General features: G+C 47.6%; 3 protein-coding genes across 4 annotated transcripts; 2 read left to right on the forward strand and 1 right to left on the reverse strand.

Annotated features, from left to right (window-relative positions):
- Nucleotides 1-59: 59 nt before the first annotated feature.
- On the reverse strand, nt 60-2,796 carry LOC122624689 (probable methylmalonate-semialdehyde dehydrogenase [acylating], mitochondrial). Its single transcript, XM_043804363.1, has 2 exons — nt 2,656-2,796; nt 60-1,821 (listed from the first exon to the last, which is right to left on the reverse strand). Exons 1-2 carry the CDS (start codon nt 2,779-2,781, stop codon nt 289-291), a joined length of 1,659 nt encoding a protein of 552 aa, XP_043660298.1. The 5' UTR covers nt 2,782-2,796; the 3' UTR covers nt 60-288.
- A 2,108-nt stretch (nt 2,797-4,904) lies between these two features.
- LOC122624706 lies at nt 4,905-6,416 on the forward strand. Its single transcript, XM_043804380.1, has 2 exons — nt 4,905-5,107; nt 5,536-6,416. Exons 1-2 carry the CDS (start codon nt 5,060-5,062, stop codon nt 5,887-5,889), a joined length of 402 nt encoding a protein of 133 aa, XP_043660315.1. The 5' UTR covers nt 4,905-5,059; the 3' UTR covers nt 5,890-6,416.
- Nucleotides 6,417-6,583: 167 nt separating this feature from the next.
- On the forward strand, nt 6,584-19,714 carry LOC122623783 (carboxypeptidase D). Of its 2 annotated transcripts, none has more exons than XM_043803114.1 (9): nt 6,584-7,551; nt 12,557-12,792; nt 12,867-13,346; nt 13,421-13,521; nt 15,215-15,332; nt 15,494-16,820; nt 16,895-17,118; nt 17,186-18,393; nt 18,457-19,714. In XM_043803114.1, exons 1-9 carry the CDS (start codon nt 7,015-7,017, stop codon nt 18,624-18,626), a joined length of 4,401 nt encoding a protein of 1,466 aa, XP_043659049.1. In that variant the 5' UTR covers nt 6,584-7,014; the 3' UTR covers nt 18,627-19,714. The 2 variants fall into 2 exon arrangements, with proteins under 2 accessions (XP_043659049.1, XP_043659050.1); XM_043803115.1 differs by lacking the exon at nt 6,584-7,551 and adding an exon at nt 10,229-11,006.
- The last annotated feature ends 240 nt before the right edge of the window (nt 19,715-19,954 follow it).

A 19,954-nucleotide genomic window follows, 5' to 3' on the forward strand; every position in this document is an offset into this window, starting at 1 on the left:
TATCTATCTATTCTTCTTAGGGAAACTCATTTCCTTTCAAAGGTAATATCCAAGGGGGATTTTACACAATAAACGTTTTATTGTTATCATTTACATATCATTACTTTCAAGCGACACTTGTGTCTCTAATCGTCTTACATCTAATAAACAGGCACAAAAATAAATGCAATAATTTCTTTGTATCTAGCTTCTAAATACGTCCTGTGTGCAAGCATCCAGAAATTCAATACGTGGAACACTTCTGTTTCTGATTCTCTGAATCTTCTGCAGAATCTCTTCAAGGTCTGCCTATTTCATGGTGGGCATGGCCACAGCCGCCTGGGTGTGAGTCACATCCGTTTCCCGCCACAACTGGGTGACCGTCTTCGTCTGGGTGTAGAACTTGATGCCCTGCTTGCCGTAGAAGTGATGGTCGCCGCGGAAAGAGCCACGAGTTCCGGTGAAGGAGAACATGGGCAGGGGCACGGGAATTGGCACATTCACGCCAACCTGGCCGGCATCGATTTCGTTGACAAACTTGCGGGCGGCTGCTCCGTTGGTTGTGAAGACGGCGGTACCATTGCCATAAGGATTGGCATTTACAATGCCAATGGCATCGTCCAAGGTGTCGGCCTTCAGGATGACCAGCACAGGGCCAAAGATCTCCTCGGTGTAGCACTTCATGCTGGGCGTAACATCGCTCAGGATGGTGGGTCCCACAAAGTATCCATCCTCGTAACCGGGCACGGTAATCTTCCTGCCGTCCAGGATGAGCTTAGCTCCCTCCTTGACCCCAGACTCAATCAGGTCGTTGATGCGTTGGCGGGAGGCGGCACTGATCACGGGTCCCACATCAGTTCCAGGCACATGGCCGGCATTTACCTTCAGCTTCTGGGCACGCTCCACCAGATCGGGAATCCATGCCTGGGCATCGCCCACGAAGACAGCCGTGGACAAGGCCATGCAGCGCTGACCAGCAGCTCCGAAAGCGGCACCTGCCAACTGGTTCAAAGTATTCTCCTTGTTGGCATCGCCCAGGATGATGCCGTGGTTCTTGGCGCCCATGTTGGACTGCACCCGCTTGCCATTCTTGCCAGCCCGCTCGTAGATGTACTTGCCCGCCTGGTCGGAGCCCACAAAGGAAACTGCCTTAATTTCGGGAGCATCGCAGATGAAGTTCACGGCGTCGTGCTGGCCATGGATCACGTTGACCACACCCGGCGGACAGCCGGCTTCGTTCAGGAGCTCCATCAGCAGCATGGTTGCACCGGGCACCCGTTCCGATGGCTTCAGCAGCATGGTGTTGCCGGTGGTGATGGCCACCGGGAACATCCACAGCGGTATCATGGCCGGGAAATTGAACGGCGCAACGCCAGCGGTCACTCCGAGGGGCAGGACCAGCGAGTACGTATCCATGTCCTTGGCCACGTTGGCCACCGTCTCACCCATCTGCAGGGACGGGATGCTGCAGCAGTGTTCCACCACCTGAAGGCCGCGGAGCACGTCGCCCTCGGCGTCGGCCAAGGTCTTGCCCTGCTCCTTGGTAATGTTCTTGGCCAGCTCGCCCATGTTCTCCTTGATGAGAGCCTGCAGCTTGAACATCACCTGCTGGCGGGTGAGGATCGACTGGTTGCTCCACGAGCGGAAGGCCTTCTTGTTCGACTCGAGGGCCGTCTGCATCTCCGCCTGCGTGGCCTTGGGCACGCGGGTGACCACTTGGTTGGTGGCCGGGTCGTGCACGTCAATCCATTCGTTCGTCTTGGACTCGACGAACTTGCCGTCGATGAAGAGCTTGGTGGTGGGAGCGGCCGAGGAGTAGGACCTCTTCGCCAGATGGCGGGCCTGGTGATAGAGGACGTACATATATACATAAGTGGTATCAATGAGTGTCAATTTCGTTCGCTAAGCGTACTTCGGTTTTCGGTTCCCCACAAATTTACCATTTAGTCCACCTGACCTTCATTTGCTTTGCAAATTGCCCAGCGCTCGCAATCCTAACCTCAACGGCCGGACAATTCGGTTTTCGTTCTTCGGTTTCTTGTGGGGTGAGGTCTATTTTTTGGCTGCTGATAAGCGAAGGGGTGGGCCGCGCGGGGGGCGGTGTGCCCACGCTTATCAGTGCCCATCTGGCAGACTTGAGATTTGCGTGGCTCGCCGGCGTGGAAAGGTACCGCTTATCGCGTTTTATTGGATTTGACGCCAATTCAAACATTGTACCGCCTAATCCCCCGCGAATTCGCCTGTGCGCTTTATCTGCTTGAAATTCTCGTTATGGTTCTGGTTCAGATTCTCGCTCTCGTTCTGTTTCTTCTTCTTCCGCTTCGCAGCGACGTATTGCGTAACATGTGTTGTTTCCACGGCCCCCTGCCCCCTGCCCCCTGCCCACTGCCCGTCTGCCGCCCACACCCGCGGGCGAGTCCAATGCCTCGGGTGGATGGAGTGCGCGATGGGCGCCCAAAGTGCATGCATTACATGCCCAAGGCCAATTGCATCGCCAATTGACGAATTCACGGCCACACACACACACACACGCGCGCAAAGCGAGAGAGAGTGAGAGAGTGTGTGCAGCACAGATCCAGTCTGGATGTGTGCACGTATGTATGTATGTCACACATAAGGATGCGGATGCCTGTAGGACACCCACCCACCCACCAATTGGAGTCGGCGAAAACTCACCTCTGCTCCGATCAATCGCACTAGGGACATCTTGGGGACACGGAGATGAGAATTTGGTGCGGGGATCGGATCGCGTGCTCTCCGAACGGTGGCTACACTGAAACTGAACGCAGCGCAGCCGCCCATTTCCGAAGCCAGTTATTCTCCACGGTTCTACACACATGTGTATGTATGTAAATACATGCATGTCTGTGTGGGGCTGTGTGGTGCGATTGTTGATATACGAAGGCGAAGGCGACGGCGAAGACCACGTCGAAAGTGCTTAACACTAGCAAGTGGCCATAGCCTGATGCTCACACACACGTGCATACATGCACGCTGGCGCACACACCGTTAGGAACCTGTGGGGCCCAGCTGTTGTTTTTGTTTTGCTCTGTTTTTCAATTGTTGCTGTTGCTGTTTCTGTTCTTTGGGGGCTCGTTGTGAGCATGTGTGTGTGAGTGTCGTGTTTGCCTCGCGTTGTTTGCGGTCCCGTCATTTCCCTGCTGGAAGGGAATATTAGCTATATGAGCTACTGGCGAAGGCAGTGTAGTACAATCAAAGACACCTACCGTTAGTCGCGTAACCAACTCAGTTAATGTGTTGCCTTAAAATGCTAAATCCGTTTTTCAGTGTACGCCATGGAAGTGCATTGGATCTTCGTCGCTGGACATGCTGAACTGGCATAGGGTATTTATAAACACCGGCGGATCTAATGTAGAATTTGTGTGTTTTTCCATCAATGTAGATATGTATATGTACATACATATACATACCCCACGGCACGTGTCAAACTAAAACGGAATCTAATCAAATACCGATACTAGTGCTTCTCTTACCCGAAGATGGAAAAATAATCAATTAGGGGATAAGTGTTTCCTAGCTGAACAATTTAATCCACAAATGTCTCCTGGGAGCGTAACGTGGACAAAAGCAGTCGGCAAAGCGAAAAACAACTAGGCGCATTTATGTACATATGTACATGTGTACATATGTAGATCACTTTCTGAATGAATGAATGAATTGTGCTGCCTACTCTTAGGCTGCCGTTCTATTGAAATAACAATTTCGCTTTCAGCATCGGGCCGCTTCCTGGTCAACATAATCAAAAGGACCAGTCCGCACCGGGGAAAACGGAATCCATGGACTTACTTTCTTTTTTGAAGAAAGTGTTTGCTGTGTCTTTCAATGGGACAATAAGGGCTCCTTTCCGCTCATCAGTGATGCCCACCGGTGTTGAAATGTGGAGTGGATCCGCAATTAACTTAATTAGTATGAAGAAGGTAGTCGCCGTCCATTGCAACATTGAATGTGCAACAATGAATTTGTATCATTGAAACATAGGTAACATTCAACGCAAAACATTAAAAATATCAAAAGTTATTTTATATACATTGTAATTTACTTAATTTACATAATTTTACATAATTTTACATAATTAATGTAAAATTAAATGTAAATTAATGTAAAAAAAAGTTTCGCCCACCAATACTTGCAATTCCCAATCAGTTCTGACTCAATCCTCATGGGAAAGCCGCTCTGACAGCTCATAACTCTGTTGACCGGAAGTTATGATGTGATAGGAAAAGTAGTAGTTTGTGTGGCGGTGTGTGTGATAGTGGTTCCAGAGGCTATGTGGGTATCCCGTCGTCATTCTGGATGCAGTGCATCATGTACCTGACCACTTGTATTGATACTGGCTACATATTTATTCGCAAAACATATTTAATTAATAAACTAAATAATGAATTAAATAAAAATAAAGGTTTTCATATAATTTGAATATAGTGTTTGGTATTTCTTAAGAATATTTCTCCTCCCTGTGATGTTAAGATACAATATTTGCCATCATCGGGCCGCTTCCTAGTCAACATAATCAAAAGGACTAGTCCATGGACTTACTTTCTTTTTTGAAGAAAGTGGTTGCTGTGTCTTTCCATGGGACAATAGGGGCTCCTTTCCGCTCTTCAGTGATGCCCGCCGGTGTTGAAATCAAGGATTTATATTCAGCTGAAAAAATCCTTTCATTGGAAATCCATGGCGCTTATACAAAATGTAATGGCTGCGAGAAATGTCTGCATAAAACAAAATTCGATTATATATGGAATATTTTTATACATTGTGTTTAAGGTAGCTATAAAAGCAGCAGCACTGTCACTCTCTCTTATCCTCTCTCCCTCTCGCGGAATGCGGAAGTCAACTTGTGTGCAGGAGCATATAAATAGCAGCACCAATCGCAGGACTCGCTCACTCTGCTCGGAGAGCTTGGAGTGGACTGACTGCCACGCTCCGCCGACGCGCCTTAAAGTAGGCAACAACAACAAGAACTCGGTTATTTTGCGCAGTATGGGCTTGCTACGCTGAGTTACTACTTGCTGTCATGCCAGGAAGCTGAGGTCCACAGGCAGTTCGGGATCTGGACAAGATGGAGGCCACGCCGGGCTACCAGGACATCAGCGCCCTGGAAAAATCGGTGAGTTTATCGACCAGCCAAATGCAAATAGCCACTTATTCATTCTGAAGTGTAGGCACTCGGCGTGCAGTGAGAGAAATTGGCGGTCTATAACAGACAAGCTAGAAAATAAATCATAAGCCATATTGGTGGCGCCGAATAATTAGTATTGAAGATCTTGGTCCGAAGTACCTGAATGTACGCTGGTAATCCACGTTCTTTTAAAATCGAACGTAGGAGTTAGGACTTCATTTAAGAAGTTGTTATCAGGAATTGATCATAAGTATTCACGATTAAAGACCCCAGCTATTTCTCCTGGGAATATTCATCCAATATCTCTCCTTTCCTTAGATGAAGCGAGGAGGAAATTGGCTAAAATCCATTCTCTCATGCACCAATTGCTCCATTGCCACAATCTATAAGTAACCTACATTTCGCTCTGCTTCCAGGTGGCCAATGCAGGATCGCAGCTGTACACGATGGCCCACAAGCTGCATGCGGTGGAGCGCAGCCTCGAGCAGACGACGATGGAGCAGATGGACGAGATGGAGGTGCTCGAGTTGCTCGAGTCGATGAGCGAGGTGACCAACGAGTACCAGAATCTGCGCAAGGACATTCGCGAGGTGCAGCAGTTGCAGCGTGACGTCAGCAGCTCCATACGGTACCAAATGCGCAGCATGCAGCAGACTTTCCACACGCTAAAACAGCGCATAGCCAGCTCCCAGAAGGGTCGCAAAAAGCCAAAGAAAGGCCTCGATGGAGCTGCAGCTGGAGCTGGAGCAGGGCATGGGATTCATGAATAATCAATGACCTCATATTGATTGGCCTCCCTGGCGAATAGGTGCGGTAAATTTAAATGTGTCAAGGGGGACGCTAATGTAGGGACTAAATTGACACCAATCTGAAGCAATCAACTGTGTAACTATATATCGCAAACCCACTCCAAGCATTTAGACTCGGAAACAGGTCCTATACTTTATATACATGTATACACTTGAAGAAATCCCCACCCAATTGTATGCGCATAGGGTGTTTTTTTTTTGTTTTTTGTGGTGTTTCATTCCAGTGATAGACAGGAATATTGAAAACTCACTGCTATAAGAACACAAAAACACAATGCTTAACATAGAGTAAACACCATGTACGATGAATTGGAATGTCTGAATGTCAGAATGCACTTTTCCAAATTTTGCCTTAACATAATAGTATTTTGAGGTAGTTTTTGATACGACACGTTTTAAAAAGTAATATATAGCATAGCAGACCGTACATATTTAGGCCACACACAATGATTATTCTTGTGTTCGTTTCACTTTTGGAGATTTATTTGTTGAGCTCTAGAGAAAATAAACGTTAGTTGAACCTCGAGAGACGGGGAACGCTTGTATTCAAATCTGGCGCCATTCGGTTGTTACCCAACAGCCTTCTGGCAACTCTGCAGTCACATCTGGCTCACATCTGGCTCAGATCTGGCAATGCCATCTGATCGCAGCCGAGTGGCAACAGTGGTCGCTGTTGCGTTCGCGTACTTTCGTGACTTCATTTGCGCTTTAATATTTATATTCTCCGTGCTGCGAATAAAATGGATATATCTTGGCAGTTGTTCAAGAAGCGGATTAACGCTGATTCATAGGCTGGCGAGAAGATCAGTGCCCCAAAAAGGGTGACCGCTAAGAAAGTGCAATAACTGCAGCTCTATTGTGCGTGCGTGTGTGTGTGCGTAGATCTCCGCGTCGGTGTGTCGGTGTTTTATTTTTTTTACGTTTGTGTGCGTGGCGTGCCAACATTTGCGGCACAAGTTTGCAAATTGGCACTGAGAAAGTGCAAGAAGGTGCAAGAAAGTGCAAGAAAGTGGTTCTGGGGAAAATAGTTCATTCGATCAGCATCCGCTTTCTGCTGAGAGTGGCGCGCCTGCGTTTTGTGTCTCTATGATCGCAGCAAAGCTGCCTGCCTACGTGTACAGAAATCGCGAGAGCGCCGGGAAAGTCCCCAAAATCCCCAAAATCCCGAAAATGTGGTGCTTTTTTGGGCTGGTCCTGATCATCGGCTGCGCAGCCGGAGAATACAGCGAAGTGCGGGTCATCCAGGAAGTGGACAATTTCCTGGAGAGTCCGCACTACCTGAAAAACGAGGAGATCGGAGAACTCTTCAACCAGCTGGCCAAGGACTACCCCGACTTGGCACAGACCTACACAATAGGCAAATCCCTGGAGGATCGACCTATCCACGCCCTAGCCCTCAGTGCACCCACCGGGGAGTCCAAGAATGGGGATCTCCTCAGGCCGATGGTCAAGCTGGTGGCCAATATACAAGGCGACGAAGCCGTGGGTCGTCAGATGGTTCTCTACATGGCCGAATACCTGGCCACCCACTACGATGGGGATACGCAGATCCAGGCGCTGCTGAATCGCACCGAAATCCACTTCCTGCCCACCTGCAACCCCGATGGGTTCGCCAAAGCCAAGGTGAGTCACCTCCTGATTTCTCGCTAATCAAGAATCGACGGCAACAACTGTTGGAACGTAAAAGTGATTGTAAAGCGACTGCCAACTGTTTATACAAATCACAATACTGAGAAAAATAAGGCCTACGTTTTAAATTATATTCAGTCATTTAGTCATACACTTGAATGGATTTCTCCCCGTTTTACTCTGAATTTTGATCATCCCAAAGTGTTGTACTTATTACTAGCCAGCTTAACAGCAGAACTGCTCTTGCGATTTCTCCCAGTGTAAATGTCTTTCCCTCTCTCCATTTCATATTTCTCTACTCCCTGCTTCGAGCTTTTGTGGGAATGAGCTAGTCTTTTTTGAATAACCGCAGACAAAAAAGGCATCGAGATCAATCTGAAATCGGAAATCTGAAAAGGTCTTTCCCATTCCAAGAGGAATGTGTGAACGAAAGGTTTTGACCCACTTTTTAGTCTCTGGTCTCTGGCTAACCAGCGACCAGCGAGTGTGATCGCTCAATTAGCGGCCAAGAATTGCATCTTAATTCAGCGCTTTCGACGTGTCCTTAATTTTCGAGCATGTTAATGAGTGTACTATATTTGTTTTTAATTAAAACACAACACAACACGGTTCTTGGAAAGTTTGTGCCTTATACTGCCCATCTGCTCCACTGTCGATTTGGAAATTCCCCTGCTTTTCGCGGTAATTGACTCTTCCTCCACAGTGTTTTGAGTACAGTGTAATTAATTATTTTGTTTTGCATTGCACGGTTGTATAGTTTTGATCATTTTATGTTTAGATTCATGCCATGGATGTTACAAATTTGTATGGGTAATAACAATTAAACGGTCATTGTTTTTTAACCTGAGTATCGTTCTTTTTGGCTCTTGCCTGGTTTTGTATGGCATCTGTATATTCCACAAGTGCTTGAGCGGCTAACTGATACTGATACAGTCTAATAAGCTCTTCAATTGAAGTTGGGCCTGCAAATATCATAACAATTAATAAGCTGTTCAATTGAAGTTGGGCCTGTAAATATTAGCAAGCTCTTTGATGCTCGATGATGTGGCGATCCTGATCCCACATCCTGTGCCATTTCTCGCTGGCAACTTGGTGGCGGTTCTATGGCCTCTCCAAACCCGCGCTGATAGAGTAAACCACGTTTTTTTCGGTGGTGTTAGCTGGTGTTATGGTTTCGCAAGTGCAACGGCGGCCTCAACAACTCAATAACTCGACAACAAGAGTAAAGAAAGAGTAACTGGCGAGAGGGGTGCGAACGGCGTTTGCTGTACTACAAGAAACTGGTTAGATGTCACAACAAAAACAGTGGAAAACACTGAAAACAGTGCAAAACAGTGGAAAACATTGGGTTCGTGCTTGATTTACATCCCCTTGCTTTCCTCCTGCAATGTGGATTTATTCGCAACCAGTTTGTGGTCGTAGTTGACGGGGTCTGCCACTGCGAGTTAAGAGGGCTATAAAGATAGCTATGGCTAATATCCGCTGCGAATGTGCGCGTTGACGATCTTTTTGAATGCCCGAGTGCACTCGGCACTAAATGGCGTGGCATGGATTACATGAATCAAATAGTTGCAGAAGACATGTACACATTCGTTGAGCTTCAGGTATCTGCTAAATACACGTAAATTGCACTTGCGTTCTTGACTGCCAATCGCAATTTAGATTTAGACACTTGAATGCTATTTCACTTGAGCCAAGTAAGAATCAAATTCGTTTGGAGGGTATATACAATTCGTATCCGCCTCGCCTCCCGAGCTGCATCCCAATCCGAATCCCAATCTCAATCTTTGGCCCACTGATCATCGCTCAGCATTTTGTTTTTGTGTAGTTGCACACGCCGCTTATCGGGAACAGTGGTTAGCACAACTGGAATGCGGGTGAGGATGGAGGACAGAGGGTGGCGGATGGAGGAGGGGGCTACTGGAAGGTGGCGACCATATGCTCGCTTTCTGGAATGGCGCTGATAAGGGCGATTTGACGCTCTCAATTGGCTGAATGTGCCAATTCGTTTGTTTGTCGATAAGCCCTGTGCGCGCGCGAGTGTGTGTGTGTGTGTGTGTGTGTGTGTTTGTGTGGGAGTTCGGACCCGGACGGGTTGCTTCTGACGTCACGGCGTGGGAGTGGAGCTATCGATTTTTGCGTAAAAATATCCTGTTGACGTCCGTTCTTTCGCCTCTCTCCGTTTTCCGTCTTCCGCTCTCCGCTCTCTGCTCACCCACACATGCGCAGGCGCCCCACTTTTCGAGTCTGGCAACTCCCTCTCCGGTAATAATAACATAATTAAATCCGCCTGAATAAACTATAATCTATTAACTCGTGTCTGTCGCAAGCAGCGGTGAAGTATAGTTACTCCGGGAGCGGACTTTAATGGATTTCGCGCTCGCTGCCGCGTGTAATTTCCCTACAATTAGCGCCTCTCTTTCGTCGTTTGGGGCCGCTTTTGGGGAGAACAGTGGGATGAAGCGCCCTTGTGCTGATCAAAATCCTGCGTACTAAGTGGTCTTGCTGCTCATTGGTCTTCTATTCAATCAATTTAAATAAAATGGGAATATAAACAGTGCTCCAACAAGTTGAAGTGATTCCCCGCATATTTGGCTTCAAACGTTAGTTCACCGCAATATTTTGGGCGCGCTCCACTTCAATCCCCCCACTGTGCGCGGCGACCGAGGCAGTGGCAGTGGCAGCGGCGGCGGCGGCGGCAGAGGTGGCAGCGGCAGAGGCGGCGGGCGAATGGGCGCTTAAGGCCAATCAACGCAGCAAATTTTCAAACAGTTGACTTTTCGAGCCTGAGCTGCAACGACGACCCACGACGACGAACGGAGGCCCGACGGACAAATAGGTAGAGGTAGAGAGCTTTGCGAGAGTTGCGTGCGGGAGAGAGCTGCGCTGAGCTGAGCTGAGAAGTAGCGGAGGAAAATAACTGTAACTCGCTCTGCGAATTCGCACGCCAGTGATAAAAACAACACAATCGCGACAAGATTGCAAACCGCAAGATGCCAACTCTGGGCCTCCTGTTGGCCTCCGTCGGCATCGCCGTGCTGGCGATGGGTGTGCCGCACTGCACTGGCTACACCATCAAGGAGGACGAGTCCTTCCTGCAGCGACCGCACTACGCCAGCCAGGAGCAGCTGGAGGACCTGTTCGCTGGCCTGGAGAAGGCCTACCCCGACCAGGCCAAAGTTCACTTCCTGGGCCGATCTCTGGAGGGCAGGAACCTGCTCGCCCTGCAAATCTCGCGGAACACCCGGTCGCGCAATCTCCTCACACCTCCAGTCAAGTACGTAGCCAATATGCATGGCGACGAAACGGTGGGCAGGCAGCTCCTGGTTTATCTGGCCCAATATCTGCTCGGCAACCACGAAAGAATCAGCGAACTGGGCCAGCTGGTCAACAGCACCGACATCTACCTGGTGCCCACGATGAATCCGGATGGCTATGCGTTGTCCCAGGTAAAGAACACAAGAACACACCGTCGTCGCTTCACCTGTTGTGCTGTGTTGTGTTGTTTTGTCTAACTTTCGGGTAAAATCAATAAGTGGGCGAGCCCCAGTGGGTGGGAACGAGGGCGCTTTAGGCCTGGGCAGGGACAATATTGCAGCAGTTGAGAGTGGAGCAGTGAGCAGTTCCAGGATAGAGTTTACTTCATTCCCATTTCGGCCATTTCGGAAACCCGATAACCAGGCTCAGGCATATCAAACTTCAGCGTCCAAAAGTGCTATCTATACCAAAAACCCGCAACCCAAAACCCACACACACCCCAACCCCTTTTGCAACTTGGTACTTGGTACATGAAAACGAGGCATGAACTTCAGAGACTCTCTGATAAAAGGTTGATAAAATGCTCGGAAGTAATTAAAAGAGTGCGCAAATGAACACTTGTTGGGGAGTTCTCAAAATATTACCAAACAAGTATACACCTTACCCTAAACTTAGCACCTTTCAAGCCAAACAAACTCTGCTTCCCGAATATTTGCATTTTCACGCAAACGCACCTTATTTATAATTTTCTGCGCGTTTGTTTAATAAGTAAGCATAAGTACGTAATAATTGCGATACTTCTTCCTTCGACTTTAGAGCAGAGTTCATTTTCAGTTGGCCAGAAGTATATCCCTCATATATCCCCCTTATAGGCCAAATGGAAAAACTGAAAGTATGTGATGACGAACTCTCAGAAACGCGCTTTATTTCTTACATTTTAGGAACTTTAGTCATTCCTGTGTATAAATATTCCAAAAATTCCAAACCTTATCTGTACTCCGCAGAAATCAGAAATTCCCATTATTCATTCCGTTTTTTAATGCTTATGCAAAGGTCGACCCTTTGGTACTCATCCTCCCATTTCTGCACTGATTCTGATTGTACGTTTTGTCTATTTTATCTGCGTTTAAGCTGCGTTTCCAGATTGGTTTTTCCATTTGATAACTCCTCATTGCGCCTGTATTGATGACCTGATTTTAATAGGCAGCTTCTTTGTTCGGCTAATCTATAAATCGTCCCATATGGCACAACATCTTCTTTATATTATAAATGGTTGTTTTCTACTGTTCGAAGCCTATAGAACGGGGATTTCCTTTGATTGATTGATACTTTGTTCTTGGGGCAGAAATTGGGGGAAATGATGCACTCTGCTTGCTTGCCCCATTGCACAATACTGGTTATCGAATTTCGACGGGACCCTTTCTTCGCCGCGATTGTCATGGTGTAATCACTCGGCTGACACCTGACTGCCATGCTAAATGGCCAATTCCGGCCAGAACTGACCTGCATATCAATCAGCCCATAACAGAGTGAAAGAGAAACTTTCGAGCTTAGCGTTCGTTCAATTGTCACTGATCGAAATCATCAATTGCAGTCTGCTGCAAATGAAATGCAGATCACAATATGTGCATTGCAGCTGCCTTTGAGTGTCGGTGAGCTAAATCGCTACTGCACTATAAACTGGCATTGAATCCTTGGGAGATTGCAGGGTAATAAAAGTACTATATGATTTTCTGTGCAGGAAGGCAACTGCGAGTCGCTGCCCAACTACGTGGGGCGTGGCAATGCGGCCAACGTCGATTTGAACCGTGATTTCCCCGATCGCCTGGACCAGAGCCATGTCCACCAGCTGCGCGCCCAGTCTCGTCAGCCGGAAACCGCCGCCCTGGTAAATTGGATCGTCAGCAAGCCGTTTGTGCTCTCCGCCAACTTCCACGGCGGAGCTGTGGTGGCCAGCTATCCCTACGACAACTCCTTGTAAGTTCGGCAATGGGATGTCCCATCCCAAGTCCCTGACTTGGCATAGTACTAACCACTCTTCCACTTTGCAGGGCTCACAACGAGTGCTGCGAGGAGAGTTTGACCCCGGATGATCGGGTCTTCAAGCAGCTGGCCCACACCTACTCCGACAACCATCCGATTATGAGAAAGGGCAACAACTGCAACGACAGCTTCTCGGGCGGAATCACCAACGGAGCCCATTGGTACGAGTTGTCCGGCGGCATGCAGGACTTCAACTATGCGTTCAGCAACTGCTTCGAGCTGACCATCGAGCTGTCCTGCTGCAAGTATCCGGCGGCCAGCACTCTGCCCCAGGAATGGCAGCGCAACAAGGCATCGCTGCTGCAGCTGCTGCGCCAGGCGCATATCGGCATCAAGGGTCTGGTTACAGATGTCAGTGGCTTTCCGATACCCGATGCCAGTGTCTACGTCGCTGGACTGGAGGAGAAACCGATGCGCACCTCCAAGCGGGGCGAATACTGGAGGCTGTTGACCCCGGGACTCTACAGCGTGCACGCCTCCGCTTTTGGGTTGGTCTTCTGCCTATCATTTATCCATCTAGCCTGGCATCCTTGCTAATCCTTGTTCTATACCCCCAATGTAGGTACCAGACCAGTGCCCCTCAACAAGTCCGGGTGTCCAACGATAACCAGGAGGCCTTGCGCCTGGACTTCAAGCTTGCGCCCGTCGAGACGAACTTTGATGGTATTAGCAGTTTTTACAGTCCCTATTATTTCTAGAGAGGGCTGCAACGGAAATACATATATACATGCATACACGCATATATATTTTAGTGGGCCGTTCCAAAAAACGATACATATATCCACCTATAGCGATGCATAGTTGCCCATAGTCCCATGCTACCCTGCTCTCCGCACCCCCTCCTTGTACTATATATGTTATCCCCGCCATTTCCGAACTCAGATTCAGATATACAAGCATTTGGCATGTTCATTTGTTCATTTGTGCTCATTTGGAAGCTTTATTTGTTTACCGCGAGAGCTAGCAGAAAATAAATAATGCTGGCTGTCGTCGTGTGGATGAATGGGTTTCGTTTGTCTCGAATCTTTTGTACATACAACTTTGTAATTTACCTTTTACACACTTCTGTTGCATTTCCATTTCCATGGCCATTCACTTTGAGATTTGTGTTTTTACGCGACTTTATACGCTTATCAGCCGGCTTATGTTCATCCCACACCATTACTTCTGACGCGCACATATTTAGTGGATGCTTGATTTGTATATAGAGAACGTGTTAAGAACAAACACGAGAAATAGCAAACCAAATAACAAAATGAAATAAACTAATGAAATAATGAAATAAGCAAATTGTACTTAGGCACTTATGCTAAGTTGGCCCACGAAGGTCATCGAATGACAAACACCCCATACGAATCGGTTATAGCTTTATCAATACAATATTCCCCTTATCTCCTGCACACCCGAAACCATATGGTCGCGTATTTTGGCAACGATGCGAAAATAACTATGATAAATCAAAACCCACTGCTAAATATACTGTCACTATCGATATTGTATGCGCACTCCTGTCGGAAATGATTGTTGAGCATTTATCCAAAACAAAAGAACCTTACACTTCGCAGTGAGCCGAAATAATTATCAATTTCGGTGCGACGCATGCCCACATATGGCCTTGATATACAATCGATGGTGTGGCGGATCCTTGCGAAGGATAAATAAAGTACTAATGTTCGCTTGCTGCGTTTTATTTTCATTCATTGCTCTTTAGTTCGTTTTCAAAATCGTTGTCCGAATTCTTTATTCACTCGTTTATTTTTGTTTCGGCTTTTAAACTAGCTATTTATTATTCATCTGTTCTGCACCCATTGAATTTTATTTCGGTTTTCGCAGTGAACCTTCGTTTTTCCATTTGCCTCTTGCTCCTTTCGAAGGCCTTATATGAGAAGCCTTACGATCGTGTCATGGTTAGGGGCGTCCAAGAAATGTCCAGTCACCTCGAAATGAAATTTAAAATGTATTTTTCACTAAGTACCTAAAAAACCAAACAAAACTTTATTGCGTCTGTGCCAAATGTGAAGATTGCGGATTGGATTTGTTTATATATGTATGTATGTATGACAAACGTACGAAAGTCAAGCAGTTTCTTTGGTATTTTATCCTAAATAAATGTGAACTATGAAATTATGGCAAAATAAACGAACGAAATTATGCATTTGCTTGTGCTTCTGATTCTGTTGCTAGCTCTAGCTTCTCGCTCTCGCTCTCGCCCTCGCCCGTTGCCGAATCTTAGACGCACTGCATCCCATTCTCACCGGAACCCGCATGAGGCACCCTCCCCCCACCCAAAACTGGCATTGCACTGAAAACAACCTTACCCATTTCCGTTTCCGTTTCCGCTCTTCCTATCCCGCAGGCAACTTCCGGAAGGCAAAGGTCGTGCGCTCCGAGCCTCCGGAGAAGCTCAAGGAGCAGTTCAATGGATTCCTGACCCCGACTAAGTTCGAGCACCACAACTTTACGGCCATGGAGAGGTGAGAGTTTTTCCCCAAAATGCGCAAATATATTCCAATGGGTCATCTGCGGTATGCTACACCGAATCCGGGCCAATATTTGCAAAGAAAGCGCTTGAGGAAAACATGATGTTCAGCAGTTTTAATTTGATCCCACTGAATTGAGTTCTTTTGCTTTCCAGCTACCTGAGGGAGATCAGCACCAGCTTCCCCTCCCTCACACGCCTCTACAGCATTGGCAAGAGCGTCCAGGGTCGCGATCTCTGGGTGCTCGAGATATTCGCCACCCCGGGCTCCCATGTTCCGGGAGTGCCGGAGTTCAAGTATGTGGCCAACATGCATGGCAACGAGGTGGTGGGCAAGGAGCTGCTTCTACTGCTCACCAAATATATGCTGGAACGCTATGGCAATGATGACAGGATCACCAAGCTGGTGAATGGCACCCGCATGCACTTCTTGTACAGCATGAACCCCGATGGCTACGAGATCTCCATCGAGGGCGACCGAACCGGCGGCGTGGGCCGAGCGAATGCCCATGGAATTGACTTGAACAGAAACTTCCCCGATCAGTACGGCACGGATAGGTACAACAAGGTGACCGAACCCGAGGTGGCTGCCGTCATGAACTGGACACTCTCGCTGCCGTTTGTCTTGTCCGCCAATCTGCATGGGGGCTCCCTGGTTGCCAACTACCCGTTCGACGATAACGAGAATGATTTCAACGATCCGTTTATGAGGCTGCGGAATTCCACCATCAATGGTCGCAAGCCGAACCCCACAGAGGACAATGCTCTGTTCAAGCACCTGGCGGGGATTTATTCAAAGGCACACCCCACTATGCACTTGGGCCAGCCCTGTGAGCTCTTCCGCAATGAGTTCTTCGCCGATGGCATCACCAATGGTGCGCAATGGTACAGTGTTACGGGGGGCATGCAGGACTGGAACTATGTGCGGGCAGGATGCCTGGAGCTGACCATCGAAATGGGTTGCGATAAGTTTCCCCTGGCCGCCGAGCTTTCGCGATACTGGCAGGATCATCGGGAGCCTCTGCTGCAGTTTATTGAGCAAGTGCATCGTGGCATTCATGGATTTGTGCACAGCACCATTGGCACGCCGATTGGGGGAGCTGTTGTCCGCTTGGATGGAGCCAACCATTCCACCTACAGTCAAGTCTTCGGAGACTATTGGAAGTTGGCGCTGCCCGGTCGCCACAATCTCACTGTGTTGGGCGACAACTATGCTCCACTACGAATGGAAGTTGAGGTGCCCGACGCCGAGCCCTTCGAGATGCGGATGGATATCACCCTCATGCCGGACGATCCGCAGCACTGGGCCTCCGCCAATGACTTCAGGATTATTGAAAACGTGGTCAACACGAGGTATCACACCAATCCGCAAGTTCGTGCACGCCTGGCGGAGATGGAGAACCAAAACGGACAGATTGCCAGCTTCGGATATGCCGATTCAGAGTTTGGCGCACTCTTCAATTACCTCAAGATGACTTCCGATGTGAGTGTGTGATTATGACGGCAATTTGTGTCTCTCGCTTTGTATCTCCCACTAATCGATCGGTTCTCTTGCAGATTGGCGAGCCCGAGGAGCACAAGTACAAGCTGCTGGTGGTCAGCTCCCTATACGATACAACGGCTCCGCTGGGCAGGGAAATTTTGCTCAACCTCATACGCCACTTGGTCGAGGGATTCAAGCTGCAGGATGCGTCTGTTGTCGAGCTGCTAAAACGCAGTGTCATCTACTTCCTGCCGCAGACTAGCCAGTTCCAAAATGTCTTCGACATGTACAACAGCAAGTGAGTGTTGTGTGGCCTCAAAACTTAGTGCCTATGATCTTATTTGTTCTCTGATAATCCGCAACAGCTCCTCCATTTGCGATCCAGTCCTGGGGGATGAGTTGGCCGAACGCCTTCTTGGCCCGGAGACAGACCAGGCCAAGGACGTATTCCTGCAATTTTTGCGCAGCGAACGCTTCGATTTGATGCTTACCTTCGGAGCCGGTAGCTCCGAGTTGAGCTATCCCAAAGGGGACTCGGTGCTCGAGAAGTTTGCCCACCGAATGCAGCGAACGGAGTTCAACTACTCGCCCCTGCAGTGCCCGCCATCCGCCACGAGGCAGCTCCACCGCGAGACCACCGAGCGATTGACCAATATGATGTACCGCATATACAACCTGCCCGTCTACACCTTGGGCATTTCCTGCTGCCGGATGCCGCACCAAAAGAAAATCGCATCCGTGTGGCGCAAGAACATCGATAAGATTAAGAACTTCTTGGCTCTGGTGAAAACCGGAGTAAGTGGCCTGGTGCAGAACGATAAGGGACAACCACTGCGGGAGGCCTATGTCCGACTGTTGGAGCACGATAGGATCATTAATGTCACGAAGAATGTGGCGCGATTCCAGCTGATGCTGCCCCATGGCCTCTATGGCTTGGAGGTAACCGCTCCCAACTACGAGTCGCAAATGATTAAGGTGGACATAGAAGAAGGTCGCACCACGGAACTGGGCATTATACGCATGCATCCATTCACGTTGATTCGTGGCGTTGTCCTGGAGTTGCCGCACAATGATAACAAAGCCACCACCAGCATTGCAGGAGTGGTGCTGGATGAGAACAACCACCCAGTGCGGAACGCCAAGGTTTCGGTGGTGGGGCAGACGCAATTGAGGAACTTCACAGGCAGCATGGGACAGTATCGCATATCGGAGGTACCTGTACGCACCGTCACTATAAAAGTAGAGGCTCCGCGCCATCTGGAGGCCACCCGACAATTGCACCTGGTTCAGGGCGGCTTGGCCACGGAGAACGTCGTCTTTCACCTAAAAGTCAACGATCATGTCTTTGGACTGCCGCGCTTTCTGTTCATTCTGTTCGCCAGTGTCCTGATCATTGTTGGCGTGATCGTCTGTGTGCTGTGTGCCCAGTTTTGGTTCTACCGACGCCATCGGGGGGACAAGCCGTACTACAACTTCTCACTGCTGCCGCAGAGGAATAAGGAGCAGTTCGGCCTTGAGGACGACGACGCGGGCGATGATGGGGAAACGGAGCTCTTTCGATCTCCCATCAAACGTGAGTTCAGCCAACGGGCCGATTTTATAAACAACCGAACTAACTGCTTGCTTCATCATTCAGGCGGCATGACCATACAGCCGTACTTCGACGAGGAACAGCTGGAGCGCATCCTGCACACGGACGACGAGGACGACGACGGGCCGCACATGGAGCCGGAACTTGATGTGGCTGACGATAGTGAGGACGATATAGTGATGTTGCATAACAGCGGGAACAAGAGACGGCACTAAAATCCAGATGTCCTGATGTCCTGATGGATGGTCCCCAATCAATCACAATCTCAACACAATCTTGACACAACACAACCTCCAGGGATCACCCAATGCCCGATGCACTTTAACCACACACAACATAACTGTGATTCAAAACGTTTTCAAGAGAAACCAACGCTCTACCTTTTCTTATTTTTGTGTAATATCTACCCTTAAAATGTGAGACACTTAATTTGGGCTTTAGTGTTACTGAGCTTGCACCCAGAATGCATCACAGCCGTCAGCTTTAAATAGAAAATCCTTCTACCCACTGGGCGAATCTCTCTTTCATGACCGTTTATATAGAGATATACATTTTTATGTCCAGCCAAGAGAACTGTATGCGTAAATGTAACTTAAACTAAAGACTGAGAGCCTCGTAACTCAATCAAAAATGAAATCAGAAATAACAGATTGTGAAAAAATACTACATCTAATCTAGCTAAATTGAAACCGAAAATCCCAGCCAACAGCAACAGAGAACGGGTTGAGTTTTAATAAGAAAATGAACTGCGAATAGCCAAATACAATGTCAAGATTCAATTAAATCAAATCAAATTATACTAATTTACCAAGCAATGTCATTCCAAACGATAAATTACTTAGCAGCTCATTGTGCAGAAAATTGACTCTTAAAGATTCATTTTTAGCTTACTATTTTACAATTTCTCAAGCCATTTTTCGTAGCTTGTATCGAAAATGTGGCTAAATGGCTAATCCCATGAACTCTAACCCTCTGTGTGCTAAAACCTGGCTTCCAAAAAAATAAAAAAATAAATGGTTTTTAACACTAGAAAAAATTGAGCAAGAGAGAATCATAACAAAAACAGTTAACAGCTTTTGTAATATTTTGAATATGCTCAACATACAAAATTCAAACGTAAATTCAAATCCATTTATATAAACAATGAATACGTATAACAATGTTTTGCACGATTTTATCTAAATAGAGCACAAAAAGACAAAGCGGTAGGAAGTAACGTGAAAGTAAAATTAATATATATATCATATACATATATATATATATATATCGTATACATATCCTAATATATGGCAATTTAAACTAAGTAAGCAACTGAATCTAAATAAAATAATTATGTTACACAAATCGGGAGAAACCAGCATTGGAGCTCAAGCTTCCTGATCAGATGAAGATGATGCGCATAAAAGCTGCGTGGAAGCATTCGCCATCGTTATTTTCAAAACATCAGTTTCGGTATATATACTTTGTATATTGGATACTTTGTATTTGGACTTGTGTTAACTTGGCTTTGTATTCCCTTATACTTTTGCTCCAATAGCATTTT

Source organism: Drosophila teissieri, chromosome X (assembly GCF_016746235.2).
Source record: "Drosophila teissieri strain GT53w chromosome X, Prin_Dtei_1.1, whole genome shotgun sequence".
NCBI lineage: Eukaryota > Metazoa > Arthropoda > Insecta > Diptera > Drosophilidae > Drosophila > Drosophila teissieri.